Source organism: Haliotis rubra, unplaced genomic scaffold, assembly GCF_003918875.1.
Source record: "Haliotis rubra isolate DU_JTF1 unplaced genomic scaffold, ASM391887v1 Scf1264, whole genome shotgun sequence".
NCBI lineage: Eukaryota > Metazoa > Mollusca > Gastropoda > Lepetellida > Haliotidae > Haliotis > Haliotis rubra.
The window spans coordinates 182992-198920 of NW_025765186.1; the positions used below are offsets into that span (position 1 = coordinate 182992).

The 15929-nt window shown below is 40.7% G+C and overlaps 1 protein-coding gene across 3 annotated transcripts in view; it reads left to right on the forward strand.

The window, feature by feature from the left end:
- The first annotated feature begins 351 nt into the window (after positions 1-351).
- LOC124266554 overlaps positions 352-15929 on the forward strand; it is a 45975-nt gene continuing 30397 nt past the window's right edge. Inside the window, exons 1-5 of one of the 3 annotated variants that reach the window (XM_046701359.1) lie at positions 352-644; positions 9078-9378; positions 11992-12299; positions 12946-13074; positions 13328-13349. In XM_046701359.1, coding sequence (XP_046557315.1) covers positions 13035-13074; positions 13328-13349 — 62 coding nt within the window. In that variant the 5' untranslated portion in view covers positions 352-644; positions 9078-9378; positions 11992-12299; positions 12946-13034. Of the gene's footprint in view, positions 645-9077; positions 9379-11358; positions 11477-11991; positions 12300-12945; positions 13075-13327; positions 13350-15929 lie in introns of those variants that run through there. The other 2 variants (XM_046701357.1, XM_046701358.1) reach the window with 2 other exon arrangements.

A 15929-nucleotide genomic window follows, 5' to 3' on the forward strand; every position in this document is an offset into this window, starting at 1 on the left:
CTGTTTTATCTCACATCTCACTGAATGGTCAAGGTCACTATTACACAGTATGGTGTGACAGTATGACTTCACTTGGATGAGCCCTGTGGTTGGAAGGTTGAATTCAGTTAAAATGATGTTGAATTAGAATGAAAACAAAATGCTGATGGAGCCATTTCTATATTTGCAGTAATTCAGACAGTTTTTCTCGGAGAATTACGAATGAAACACACTGTTCCTTTATACAGCTGTTTATCACAACGATTGATTGTGTTATCAAAATGGAAGTTATCTTTTGCAAACCACACCAACATTTTAAGGGTGTCTTATGTGTTAATAAAAGCTGGTGTTTTTCATTTTAATAGTCCATTGCGTTTTTGTTTCAGATCCTGTCAATATAAGTATGTTTATGATCAACTCGCTCAGTCGTTCAGTGACTGTTAGCGAATCGGATCAAGCCACCTTGAGCTGCCAGGTTGACAGTAATCCCAAATCAGTCATCAGGTTACTGAATGGAACTGAAGAGCTGACAAGGGCAGATAACTCCCTGACAGCAACATACAGACTGGAGTCAGCAGACTGTAGACAAAGAGGGAACTACTCCTGTACTGCCACCAACAACATCGGGGCACCTGTCACCCAGAGGGTGGAGCTGCTTGTCAAATGTAGGTATTATTTTTATATAACCTCTACCTATATAAATCATTCCATAATCATGTATTTGTGACTGATGTATCACTATAACTGAAATTCAGATTTTAACAGGTGTAATAGAGGATGTATTCTTAGTATTATGAACAATGATGACGATGGGTTATGTTCAACATGTCGCACAGCTGCCAATAGTCACCATGATGACGTTTTGTATTCTGCAATGCATTTACTTTGAACTGATATCAGCAACTGTCTGTGTGAAAATCGAAGTTTGCAAATATATATACAAACACTTCTCCCACCTGTTTCAATGGATAAAAATGAAGAAAGGACTAAATATGGTTATAAACAAGCACATAATGATGAATATATGTTAACCTGTTCTATATTTCTTACGCTGTATAGTATGGGCCTTAAAGGCCCAGACATGGTCAAAACGTTGGTTGAATGTATCACTGGCAGCCATAATGTTGTACATGCACATTAGCAAAAGAATGTGCATGTAAAAGGAATAAGGCAATGTCAAAAGGGTATGACCATATACACATGATCATCAATTAAGCACCACCTATCAAAAGCTATGGGTTGCACGTGCAGCAAAAGCGCCAAGCACTTTGATCTATGATTATGTGCACTACTAAATTATTGATATGTGAAGCCCATTTCTGGTGTCCCCGCCGTGATATTGTTGGAATATTGCTAAAAGCGGCGTCAAACTAAACTCACTCACTCACTCACCAAATTATTGAAGCGGGGATATTCCTGTCATTGATGCTTGAACAACATCACCAACTACAACTTATCTGGTCTGTTTAGTTAAGCGGGTTTTACTTAGGCGGTTTCCACTATATTAGCCAACTTGTGAAGAAGCATGTGGCCACCAGTGAGGTAGTAGAGGACTGTCCAAGACCTGGGTGACAGAGGTGTGAGTGAGTGAGTTTGGTTTCACGCCGCTTTTAGCAATATTCCAGCAATATCAAGGCGGGGACACCAAAAATGGGCTTCAAGGGTGACAGATAAGGACCAGTGAGGGTGATGACCGTGCCGTATGGTAAACTTTATCAACAGGGAGTACAAGATGCTACATTTTGATTACCACCCCCGTGCCAGTCATTATGGATTACAATGCAAGACCTCTCTGCTTATTACCAGGACAGTGCCATCAAACATTGTGACAACCCACAAGGATATAACTCCATCGAAGATTCTAGTGTTCGAAATATGCAGAAATTAATGCTGACACTCCATAAAAGAATTGCAAAGGATACCAATACTGAGAATTTTATGCTTGATTACCGGTATGATGACGAGATTAGATTAGATATTATCAGTGCTGTACCCATGGCTTCCCAGGTACTGATGTTGTCCCCCAAGTGGTGGTTCATACAATCACAGCAATCATTATTTGAGAACTGTGTGACAATTAGACTGGTGGCGAAGTCATGGTGACCTTACTTTCTGGTATTGTTGATATTCACATGTTTCGGGTATTCCTCTCAGATTACACCTCCATTTACATTGCATACAATAAAACATCCACCATGCTCTGTTTAAGATGTCCACATGTCAATAGAACTCCAATACGAGCGAAAATGTTGGTCCTGCCAGTGTCCTTCATTCAGTTTTGCTTTTCGCTTTTGTCTGTCATTAATTTCTTCCCAGCAACACACTTTCCATTTTCCGATTTGACTGTACAATGGGTAAATGTGATGGCTCTAAGAATATCATTTCCTCACCATCGGACACCATAAAAAGTGTAAATGTGACAAATCGAGGTCTCATCACTAAGTCAAGGCCAGAGCCGTCAGCCACAATCACCCTAAGCCGACGTTTTGAAGCCACGACTGGAAAGTCACAACTAGACAGCACATCGCCAGGTCACCATGACTTAGAACAACCATTGCTGACTACATCAGTCCTCAGTCATGGTGGAAATTTCAGCCAGCCGTACACCAGCCGTAATGATCGCACCAGGCACAGGGGTGATTGATATCATATGGACCATGTGGGTAACTAAGTCTTAGATGCAGCAGAAGGGGCCCCTCAAAGCTCCTTTGATTGGTCAGCATAAGTTATAGTGCATGATTTTCTACTCTTGCAACCTGATTTTGACCAGAGTGATGGTGGCAATATCACCAGCCACATATCTGATACAGCTGATGATCAGATAAGCTTAGAGGTTACAGGTAACATAGCCCAGACGCTACGTGGTTACCTGGATAGTATGGCCAAAGCGGTATTTGACTTAGTTTGCAAAGAGACCTCTTTGCTGACACACCTAGTGTAACCTTGATATCACCTTCACAAACCCAAACTTTCAGCAACGATGATAGCGTCTACAAACTCAGAGACAAGGAAGCTGTTGTCGACCTGAACCCAGCAGATCTGGTTATTCTCTCTGGTATATTTTGGTACAAAAAGAAGAATGCCTTAACGATTTCCCTGTCTCCAAATGTTGATGTAGACAAGCGTTTAGACGTCTCACATTGTCTGAGGGATTTCTTCAGAAATTGTGGGTTTCTGGTGGTTCCAGAAAAATTAGAGCTGCAGCCCAAAATGTGCAGAGGTATGGGCTGTTTCACCACTCTAGAATCTCGACGTATGGATGATGGGAACACTTACATCTGTGCAGGCTCTCACATTCAGAAGCATTGCTGATACTTTCAGAACTTAGTGAATCAGCATCGAGCCCAACAGCTAGACTCTGCCATAACACCTACAGACCTAGTGTTCAGGGACCTTGCCTGGAGGATGAACCCTGACAATGTCATACAAGGAAAGCTAATCAGGATGCCATCACAGCCCGAGGAGCTCATCTAGAAGACATGACAGCATCAGGTTGGATGGAGCTATAAACACTAGCCCAAATCAGCATACTGAGATGTGAGCAGTAGTATTAGCTATCAGGAACTGGGCTGCAATACTCAAGGACTCATCACTACTAGTTGCTATGGACAACACCACAGTATTGCCTATATCAGATTGGGAGGCACTTACTCTCAAGAGCTTATGGATCCTACGTTTTGGACAGTCTAGAGGCAACATAGTGGCCATAGGGAAAGTCAACATAGTGGCCATAGGGAAAGTCAACATAGGGAAAGTCAACATTCATTCAGGTGCACTACCATGCCCCTGACAAGATTTGGACAACAGAATGAAGACTTCATTCAGAACACTCCTTCAGGCAGATACCAATGAAATGGAAACAACCTAAAATAGAGATCTGTTCAATAATTTGCAAATCTATCTAAGTATGGTCCTAGATCCTTGTGCTCTATGCAGTGGATGCAAATGTCAATATCATGGGAGGGAATGATTGCCTTAGCGTTTCCACCGACAGATCTTATTCCGCAAGTTGTGACCAAGACCAGGAACATCTGATGTTAATGTACCTGGTGACATCAGCATGGATGACACGATCATTGTTCTCAGACCTACTTTCTTTACTGACAGATCTCTAATTATGTCTTTCTCAACAATTCTAAGACCGCCGAAATCAGACAAGTTCCATCACAATCTACAACTATACCTACACGGATGGAAACTATCGAATAACATCTTTTGTCGCTAGATTTTAGGAGGAGTCAGGAACTGCCAATGGATCTATAACTATCCTTATGATTGCGGAATTTCTAATACATCTTAGGCACTTTTTTACACCACTTTTACGAGCCCTTGGAAAAGCAACAATATCCCATCTTTCTTTGAGTAAATCGTCATCTAGGTTCTAGATTTTTTGTCATATCACCTACAGACCTAGTGTTCAGAGATGAACCCCGAGAAACATCATAGAAAGGTTCAAGATCGCCATATATACCCACTCACAGGCTGGGAGAGCTCCTCTGTAGACATGCCTGCACCAGGTTGTTAGTGCATCTTACAAGAGAACTGGAGGATATCCCCAAACAGCAAATAACTATGAAATAAGATTGGTTAGTGTTGTTTTCAGCACTTTTACACCATTCATTCATGAAGAATTCATCATGGCACATTTACAGAATTACCTATGCCCTAATACATCTTTAAAATGACTTACATCTTCAGCGCTTTTACACCATTCATTCAAACCCATGGAAGACTGCATTCCTGATGGCTCTGACTACAGCCTCAAGGGTGTCAGAGGTACATGCACGGGATGTCAGGTCCATTACATTGAAAAGAATCGCTCTTGAGTCACAGACTTCCTTGCAGGTAAATCAGAAGTCTGCTTTGTGGCCTCAAGGGCAAGTGTTTTACTATCCCTTTCTGGCTTCTACGCTAGACAGGAGTTTGCTGGACATATTTTATGCTCAGTAAGAGCTCTCAACGGTATCTTAACATGACAGAAACTTTTAAACCGATAACGTCACAGGTATGGATATCATGCCAGGAACAGTCTGTCAGATGTAACCAAGAGTAACATTGCTTACCTATCAATGGTTCCTCCTGCCACATTGCATCATCCATTGCCTAATGGAAGACAGTATCATTGAACACGTCTTGTCAGCTTGTCAGTGGGCATTGTCAAACACATTTACCACATTTTATCGGAGAGATGGAGCCCAAGACTTGCAAGGATTGCACAAGTTAGGGTCCATAGTTGTTGCCAAGTCTATCCTTACCACCTAGATTTTCTCTTGTGAGGAAACGGATTGTAGGAGCAGGGACTTCTCCATGATTTGGAGAATATGCTTGCCAACCAGGCCTTACATGCTTGTTTGTCAAGAAGAGATGTAAGGAAATGGAATAAGACAGTCATCACCGAGGGTGAGACCACATTAGGTTTGGAACATAGGTTGATTGTTGTGATCCTCGTTTGCTGCAGAGCCTCAAATGGTAGCTAAGGGCTAACCTTTAGAAGGTATTCATATCCAATCAGGGATAACACTGGTCTTCATGGAGTGGATGAGATACAGAGAGGATATGGCATAATCATGACGTCATCCAAAGTACCGTTAACTCATTAAGGCCGAGAGACGCATATATGGGGCAAATTAATCAGCTCCTCACAGCGAGTGACGTGTTTATGGGGCAGGTAATTAGCAGTTTCTCACAGCGAGAGCAACATACAGTCGTCAGCAAGAAAGCACCTCTTATTCAGCGAGATATGCACATGTGTGTTGTACTTTTAAAAATCGCAATGTACCTATTATTTCAACCGATTTAGTAGTACTGGAGCAAATATTAGCTTTTTCTTACGAGGAAATGCTACCTTTAGTGTCAATCAGAAGAAGTATTTAAAGCATTTTGATAGCAATTGCTAATCATTATCATAGGCTTGTACAGCGTTTGGCAAATTAACACATGTCAGCGAGAAAGGGGATTATATGACGTTTTTACAGAGGTAGGTGTCTGGTACTCTTCATTGGGAATGGATACTAAAATACTTCATATGCACATTGATTGAATTAAGATGTAATGGTTTCGGAGGTAACTGAAGTTAATATTTTCTTCAACTTTGTAATAAATAGGAAACAATATGAAATTTCAAGGACATACAAAGAATTCAAACACAATAGAATAGTTTGAATTTACTTTTTAGGCATCATTACGTTGTCATGTTTCATATACTGAAACATAATGTATAAACACAAGTAATTATACATCCAAGCTCGAATAGATAAAACATAATTGAACTTGCTAATTTGAAGTTTACTGAATTGTAACTAGTTGTTTTCCATAATCTAAAGTTTGTAATGTTACCTAAGCGAATATAAAGTGATAAGTCGCGCCTTTGCATCGAATACATATATACATGTCAGTGTTATTACAACAATGAAATCTTTTACTACGTTTGTTACAAAAGACAGTAAGTTGGTAATTCAAAACATTGTCACACATGGACAGAAGTAATATCATAAGTTATTACATGTAAGCCATACAAAGGTATTTCAAGCATTTTTGTTCAAGCTGTTGAAAGTTTCATGTTGATTTGAATTGTCAGTTTTCTATGCAATTTACATGAGCATTCTGTAAAACGTTTGTATTTGATCTGTGTAATTATCAAATCCGGTGCAATTATCACGTGTATCAATCAACTCAGTCTCTATTGATCCATCGTCAATAAAAGCTGGATAGTATATCAGTTACGGTATCGATACACATGCGTATAATCATTCAAGCAGATTACAGTAATGAGATAATTGAAAGCCTCTTTCGACCTTGAAATAACAGCCTCCGGTAGAATGCATATGTAGTTACGTCCTTGTTGAAAGGTTTGTCCCGTGACAAGTGTAAAATAAACAGATGCGCTGTTATATCATTGGACATCTTGCTTTATGGAGTCACGCCCCTCTCTGTGATGTTTATACATGCATGCACATCTGTAATCTTATGAACCTCGTTTGCATTCAGTAAAGATATAGGCACGCCCACCTTCATAAATATTGGGGGTGGGGTGTCAACTACAAGTTTATGCACTATATTAATTCAGTATAGTGTCACCTCATGAATTCTGTAATGCGTGTACTCTAGTTTGGATAGTCATTCATATCAAGGTGAAGATTATATTTACATGTACAGCAAACCATTATGTTTTATGTACTAGTTATTGTGCATAAAATGTATATGAAAATAAATACTACCTCTACTCAGTGGTTGGATTTCAATCGCTTTGTTTTACTTATCAAAAACACTAAAATGAGGACAAATAAACTCGCCAAAGTGACTATCTACTCCTATTTGTCTTATGTGTGTATTTCATACATCGTTACCAGTGTGTATGTTTACAGTACACAAACTGTTACATGATAGTTTGAGTTGATAAAGCCGAAACCCAGCATATCGACTGGTCAAGGATATAGCCAATAACCAATCTCTATCAAGCTGCTGGTGACCAAACGTGCTCTTCAGTAGAAATTCCGCCCACGCCCCATCACCTGTCCTTTCCTCTGTGACAGGTATCTCATGATACGATTGGTCGCAGATAACATATGACCAGCCACTACATTGAACAGTTGAGGATACCGAACGTTCTATTCGGGGAAATTTGATGACGCCCTATTGCGTGACTCTTTGTTTTATGTCTATGCAAGGAATATGTAGTATACATTTTGTCTATGTATGTTTTGTATGGTCACGTATGTTTTCTGCATTAAATCTGTATGAAATAAAGTGCAATGCTATGAATGTGCTTTTCAGCTAGTCACAGACTAGCGTTATAGTACTTTCATTAAAATAATTCGTAAACACTAGAAATGTATCGGCAAAACCGCTATTTTCGTCGAAGATTATAAAGTATGAAAGTAAATTCTTCTTTACAGTATGTCATTGTCATAGATGTTTTGTAAATATAAACCTCACACAATGATATAAGAGAGAGAATTTGTTAACGTGATGTGTCTCATCTGTTACATACAAAGAATACATGTGTATGCATATTGTGATAAAATATAAATGTACAAGCCGACAAAAGGTCTACAAGAGAAACTTGCAATAAAATTACATAAAGCTTGCAATACACGACATGTATTCACACCTGATTTCTTTCAACATATATCTTTACGACACAGTTAAACAATCAGGACTTGTTTGTACGACTAGACAGTTTCCTGTGATCCCGAAACCAGCCAGGGAAATCAGGTGTGACTAGCACTAATTAGTCTCGGCACAGAGAGTGGGCAATCAGCGAGGGCTTCCAGGTGTTGAGTAGTGATGGGGCTCTCGGGCTTAATGAGTAAAAGGAAAGAAGTCATCAGTGACATCATTAACGGTATGTTAGCAGAAGTAATGTCATCAGAACTCATCATGTGAGGTGTCATTAACCAAGAGCTACATCACAGTCCACCAAATCATTAAGTGCAGCATTTGTGAGATAAGTCAGTGCGGAATTTAGCATTCAAGTGTTAGAGGGATGTATTCATGAGATTTCGGAATTATTATCAGCAATATCTGTTCCCAGAATACTACCTCTACCACTTGTAGAGGTAGTACAGTGGCAAAGTGTCTGTGGGGTAATGTACACCTGTTTCTATGGTGTCCCCAACTATGTATTCAATCTATGGACTGCCTGAGTATGCTGGTTGTGTTCTACACAGTGGCATTAGCTGTGTCGTGATGGGCAAGGTTGTGACTTGTATTTCATAGGGATTCATCTGCACAAGAAGGGCGTTTTCTTCCTGGATTTGGACTTGTTTCTCATACTAGTGTATACAAATTTATTCTTTTGTAGCCCCATGATAAGATACCGAAGTCTGTGGATACCATAAGTAATGCAATAGAATTTAACCAGTAATCAGACTAGAGGCAGACTGATGTAGTCAGCCATCCTAATCACATACTTGGTAATAAGTACATGGTTAAACTTGTATGAACATACCCAGCTATGACAGGATGCTATCATGCTGGCTGTATTGAAAATGTCATTTTTGACTATGACTTTAAAAAATTTCATCTCTCACATTAGGCACTTTCTGTTGTTTTCATTATCATTATTAATTTGATGTGCTATGATTTTGTTTCCTCAGGTTCTCCTCGACTAGATGAAACAGTGCCCAAGCAACTCCAAGTACGCCTCCAGGCAGAGTGGTGAAAACGTGACTGTGTCTGTGTCAGTCCTGGCCTACCCCCTTCCTACATTCACCTGGAGTAGATCCATCAGCACCAGCCAGGACCTCACTGGTTCCTCCAGCCCTGTCTCAGACATCTCAGTCACTGCCAGACTACACCTTACTAACCTCCAGCAGCAGGACTTCGGGGACTACAGTCTTACAGTGGACAATGATATGGGTGGGTCAGTGACATACACAGTCAGCATTGTGTCTACAGGTGAGAGTTGATATAAAAGTACACTGTATAATTGTCTAGCAATACTCCATCACTTCACCTTATTAACCTCTAACAGCAGGACTTTTGGGACTACAGTCTTACATTGGACAATGATGTTTGAGGGTCAGTGACATACACAGTCAACATTGTGCCTACAGATGATAGCAGATATCGAAAGTACATCATGTAATTGTCTTGCTATACTCCAAGATGACATCCCACTAATGTCCAGCAACGGCACTTCAAGGGACTACACTCTTACACGGGACAGTGGTGTAGATGGGTTTAGGGGCATGGACACTCAGCATTGTATCTGAAGATAAGTGTCACACATTGTAGACGATGGTGAAGGTAATACTGTCAGCATAGTGACTTACGGTGACGGTTGGTTAAACTGGCATGACTGTCACTGTGTATATGTACTATCTTATGGATTACAGACCCACTGACAAATGTGATGTTTCATAAGATATTATTATGACTCACAAAGAAGACATCAGATGGCACGGTATCCTGAATATTCGCCTTGCAGTTAGACGTTCAAACAGGGCAGAATAGAAGGGTGCCTCCTGATCATATCTTGGTCTTGCCATGAAACCAAAGACAAGCTAAATTTGAGCGTCTGAGCAAAGACAGTAGAAGCTCCTAGCAGCCTCCAAAATTGCTTACAAACACAACAATACATTGTCACTTTCATCACTGTGCATGAGTATAACATGTGGAAAATTATGACGTATATAACGGCAGATTAATAATATTATCTAAACATACCACATTAGGTGCCTGGCTCGAATCCTGGGTGGGACAAAATGACTGGAACATGTACTTTACTGAGAAAGTGTAATCACAAATATAAGATATGTCACATTTGGCCCTATTCGTTTTAAGGTTATATGATTCAGTCTGTTTATGGGCATCTCTTTACTGAAAGACACATTGTCTAATTTGATTTATGTGATGCGACCACAACATATCCGACTCCTGTGGAGGACAGGTGGCGACGTTTCACATGTATTGTAATATAGAAGTTGTATATCCATAGAAGTATCCCCTTGTTCATCAAACCAACTTCTTAATACCACTCCAAAGATGTAACATATGAAGGGATACTGCACCATTCAAGTCAGCCAGATATTTTATTAGATCAATTTATTTGAGAATGAGATTTTTTCCGTTCACGAACGAGAAGATTCAAACGTTATTGAAAATGAATTTCACTTTTTGTTTATTTGCTCTACCTTGGTCACAGGAAACATAGCGAGGGAAAAATATTTTCACAACTATTACTGAAGAAACCTGAATGTGCACAAAATGAACCAGAATCTTCACTGCAATATACTGGGAACAATTAGAAAATTAGCAATATTGTGCAAAATAATAATGTCGCACTTTAAGCAAACAAGAAAAACAAATAACGTATGAGAGTAACATTGTTCATTTAAATGGATAAATTCGTGTATTTACACAGTTTATTCTTGCCACCAACCAATATCTATGTATTACCATTTTGTGTATAATGCACGTATTTAGCGTTGTACACGTTGAACATAATAATGATGTAGACATGTACTTCTAATGCCCCATTCAGTTCAGTTCAGATTAAACACAACAATGGGATGCATTACAACCCTTCACGAATATTCTTAACTTCCAGTCATCTCCAAATATGGTGAGACCTTCCCATGTCAGCAGTGAGCATCAGATTTCTCACACAACTCTCTGAAAACTAAAACTACTTTAATAATTATTTCAGATATTCAGATGTGTGATGTCATGCGGACATTAACCCGAGACACTAATATCAATGTTAACTGATTTCCATTCCTTTTATTTCTCGATTCATTCATTCATCAGTGATGTAACAACTGTCATGACTGTCATCATCCCTTCTTTTGGCTTCCAGATTTGATATTTCTATTTGTATCCATGCACATTCATGTAGTCAGATCTCTTCGATCCTCTCACCAGTTTCTCCTTCAGCCACCTGCACTGAAACCCAGTCGTATCACCAGCGGTTGTTTTCAAATTGCCGGACTGTTAAATCAACTCCCACAACACCTGAGATCTAACCAGGACCTGGATTCATTCAAATCACAGCTAAAGACTCATTACTTCCGTGAAGCATACAACAACTAACTTTCATCAGAGTCTCAAGCGCTGCAGAGCAGTTTATTTCTGGATATAGCGCTATATAAGTTTTTCCATAGATAGATAGATAGATAGATAGATAGATAGATAGATAGATAGATAGATGGATGGATGGATGGATGGATGGATGGATGGATGGATGGATGGATGGATGGATAGAGATAGATAGATAGATAGATAGATAGATAGATAGATTGATTGTTTAGAAGGTCACAACAAATATTTAGCTTTGTTGGCAGTGGTGCTCTCAGAAAAGGATATTACACGAAGTGATTTCTACCTGTAAGTTTTTTAGTTTGACTTAACTTAACGTTTGATGTTTATGTTGCTATGCCTATTTCCAATAAATTGTCTGTTAATGTGTTTGTAATACAATCTTATTGGTCTATATTACTGGTTCATTAATTACTTTAACAGAACTGCATACATACGAAAGTGTTGTGTCAATACATTTTCTGTTTCCAGGACCACCAAGCACCCCAACAAACGTCAGTGTCTCCGCAGAAGGCCCCCTTCACTCTACATGTTTCCTGGAAGGAGGAGTTCAATGGCGGAGCTACTCAGACATTCACTGTAGAGTACAGCACAGATGAGAAGGACTGGAAGACAGCAGGGAGTCATACAGAGACAGGAAGTGGGAATTACTTAACATCAGCCATCCAGGATCTCAACTCTGACACACTGTACTATGTGAGGGTTGTCGCCAGGAACAAGTTTGGAAACAGCAGCTACACTGAACATGTGACCGGACTCACGGAGAGGGAAAGTTATACGTACGTCTCATTTTACATTAAACTCATCATCTCAGGATACGTAGGTAAAGCTGTCTGTTGCTTCTGTTTTAGACATGGTTATTACTCAAGAGGTAATGAGTTTTCTTATTGAATTGAAAGGATCTTTATTTGTTTCTCGGCAAAAAAAGCCATCGTGTATAATCAGTCTCCGTGTAGGTCACATACGGATAAGTACACAAATATAGAAGGACATATAAATACTACTTCAAGTCACTTCAAAGAGACATGGCATCGCTCTCTTCTATATACTTGTAATCGTTATGAAAATATAAGTGATAGATCGTGCAAATCAATGTTAAACAATGACAACGCTGAAACATTTCCAAATTTGGAAACTTTTGAGAAACAATTTAACAGTAATCAGCTTTTCTTATAGGTGTATAGACACATTCTAAAATTACTGAAAGACAACATATTCGAGATATACATTCTGTAAGTGGAGGGTGCTAAGTGTAGAGCAGAACATGCCAACCTTTTCATGAACACCTGGTGTTATGACCGATCTCCCAAACTCCTTGCATATATTTCTGACCACTGTGTTTGTTTTACTTAACTGGATCTCATTCTGTGTTCCTTGTGGCAATGTGTTGTGGCATTGTTTATACCTGGGATATTTCTGTTTAAGCCCCTGCAGCCCCTTCACACGCTGGATTAATAGCTGGAGTGACAGTCGGTGTGATATTGGTCGTTGGCATTGTGGTCATCGTTGTCGTCATGGCCAGGAAAAGATACAGATGCATATTGCAGAAACCAGGTAGGTGTACTGTATGCAAAAAAACACAGTCTTGCATGACAACACAAACAATGTATTTTCAAATGTATTAATGAAGGCATGTTGCCTCATCACAAGTTTGTCAAAATTTAGGGTACAGTATAATGCAGCAACTTACTGGGACACGAGAACAAACATGTAAACAGGGTTCATGTGTTAACTTGTTCCTTGATAGAGAAATTACCAAAATTGCACTGACAAGTTTGGCATGACAGTGTCTTTGTTATCTGCACAGGTTCAACAGACACACAGAATGCGTAAGTACCAGTGTTCGGGGAAGGAGAAAGGTTCTGCGTCCCTAAAACGCATAAGCCCTGGAATGGTGCGTGCGTGTGGATGCATTGCAGTTGCATGCCCGAGCCACAAAGTGGCGAGGTCTGTATGGGGTCTCACTGCACATACACGCACACGCACGCACACGCACATGCACGCACACGCACACACTATCGCCACACCACCCACCATACAATTTTGAAATGTCCTTGCATTTCAGAGCATTTAATCAGCATTCAAAAGTGAAACTAGACTTAAGAGAAAGTGTTATTTAATTATTTTTCCTTATCCTGACTCATGATCTTTTGCTTATCTCCCTTTCCATTGCGAATGGTAGTGGAACACTTGAATCCTTTGTAGTGCCCGAAGCGGACGTAAAAGTACACTGACCCACGAGCTACCTCCCTTTTCCCGCGCAAATTGTCATGTGACCAGCCTAACTAGTCACTCTCCGAAGCGATTGGGTGAACACTGAAGTCCTGTATACTGCATATATCCTTTATATTTAGATCCTATTTATCAAAATTACGCTATATATGGTATTTAGCTATAACTATCATGTATTAAGTGTATAAAATATGAAGAAATTATTGTAATTTGTGGCACATTTTCATCGTAATGTAACTTATTTACATTTCATTGTTTGCAGGCACCGGCTATCTGTGGCTGATCCTCACCCCCAATGCCCATCGTGCATTAAGCCATGTTCTTCCAACTCACGTTGTATTTATTGGAGTGGTTTATCAAATTTGCAATTTAATCAATATTTGTCTTATATTTTCCCTTATCTGACTCATGCTCTTTTGCTTGTCTTCTTCTTCTTGCGAACATAGTGGAAGCAACCTCCCGTGGTGGGTGCTGGGTAAGGTGCCAATGGCTCTTCACCCCTGTGTGGACCGTGGGTCGAATAGGTCCACAGCACCCCATTGCTGGTCGTAGAGAGGCGACCAAATTGGGCAACCCGTTTGCCGTGGGTTGCATCCCTGTGTCGGCAGAGGAAGGGAGTCTGGTGGTTGAGGATGACGGAACCGGCAATAGTGTTCACTAATCCAACACACCACTTCGACCCTAACTTTGCCTAGACGGGTGGTAGAATAGGCCCGATTCTACCAATCGGCTGGTCACGCCTTGCCCTGTGCATGGAATGTCTATACAAAACGTGGTATTACATAACACTTTTGACCATGTTCAAAATGTTAACAACTATTCTACGAAACAAATTAGCCTCGCAGACCCATGCACAGAAGGCGGTGGCTCATGGGCCAATCTGGTGATGCTGACCTCCGATTTCTGTACGTCTCCAATTGATTGTCATGGACAGAACCATCCTGACCTTTAATCTGGTAGGCAGCTACAGCATTTCATGTCAAATTCGCTGGAGTATAACATCCCCTTATCCCTGGTCTTTGCAGCGGAGATCCGCTGCAATATAAGATCGTCCTTGTTGACACTCCACGGTGGGTGGGGAGAGGGATGCCGAACCACATTACCCACGACATGGCTTCCCAATACCCCGGTTCAAAACGAAGACATATGGATACCGACAATTCCTCGTCTGACGAGAGTACGCCCCCCGACCTGACTACTGGCCACGCTTCCTGATTATTGAGGCTTGCGACAAGCAACCTTTGCAATTGAACCCTTTTGCAATCTCCAAAGGTATCGCTGGTATCTGCGGAGGTTGCCAATGTCACAAAGCTCCGATCTGGCTCTCTCCTGATAGAATGTACCCGGAAACACCAATCTTTAAATCTTCTCAAAATACAAGAATTTGTAAATATCAAGGTCGCTGTCTCAGCACACAAAACCCTTAATTCGTGTAGAGGCATTGTACGGGACAGGCTCGATGCCTGTCTGACATGACTGAAGAACAAATTGTCAAGGAACTCTCTCAGCAATCCGTCACAGCCGTCAAACGATTTACCTTCAAAAGGATGGTGTTGTTCAACCAACGAACACCTATCTCTTCACGTTCGCGCGAGCAAACATTCCTGACTCGATTAGAGCTGGTTATTGTAGCATTGGTGTGGAGGTGTATGTCCCCAATCCACTCCGGTGCTACAACTGCCAAAAGTTTGGACATGGATCCAAGTCCTGTCGTTCCTCTGCTGTCTGTTACCGCTGTGGTGACAAGCATGAGGGCAACGACTGTACTAAGGAAGTGAAGTGCTCAAACTGCGGTGGTAACCATATGGCCTCTTCAAGTTCTGCCCAGTATGGAAACGCGAATCCGAGATACTGAAGATTAAACACAAAGAAAACATCTCCTTTCACGAAGCAAGAAGAGGGTTGCAAGTCTAACTGCAGCCCCTTCAACCATCACCTACTCTGCTGCTGTCTCCCGTCCTACCATCACTACTGCAACCATCTCATGTCAGACCGACCTGACATGGGTCACGTCTTCTCAGCCAACTGAACTCAACACAACTCAGCCTATCTCAGCAACTCCATCTCCAACGCCAAAAGTCAAAACCTCTGAATCACAAACACCAGAGCAAATGCCAAAACCAGAGACAGAAACTGCGCGCAGAAAAAGGAAAAAGAGGCTAGAGAGACTAAAGCAG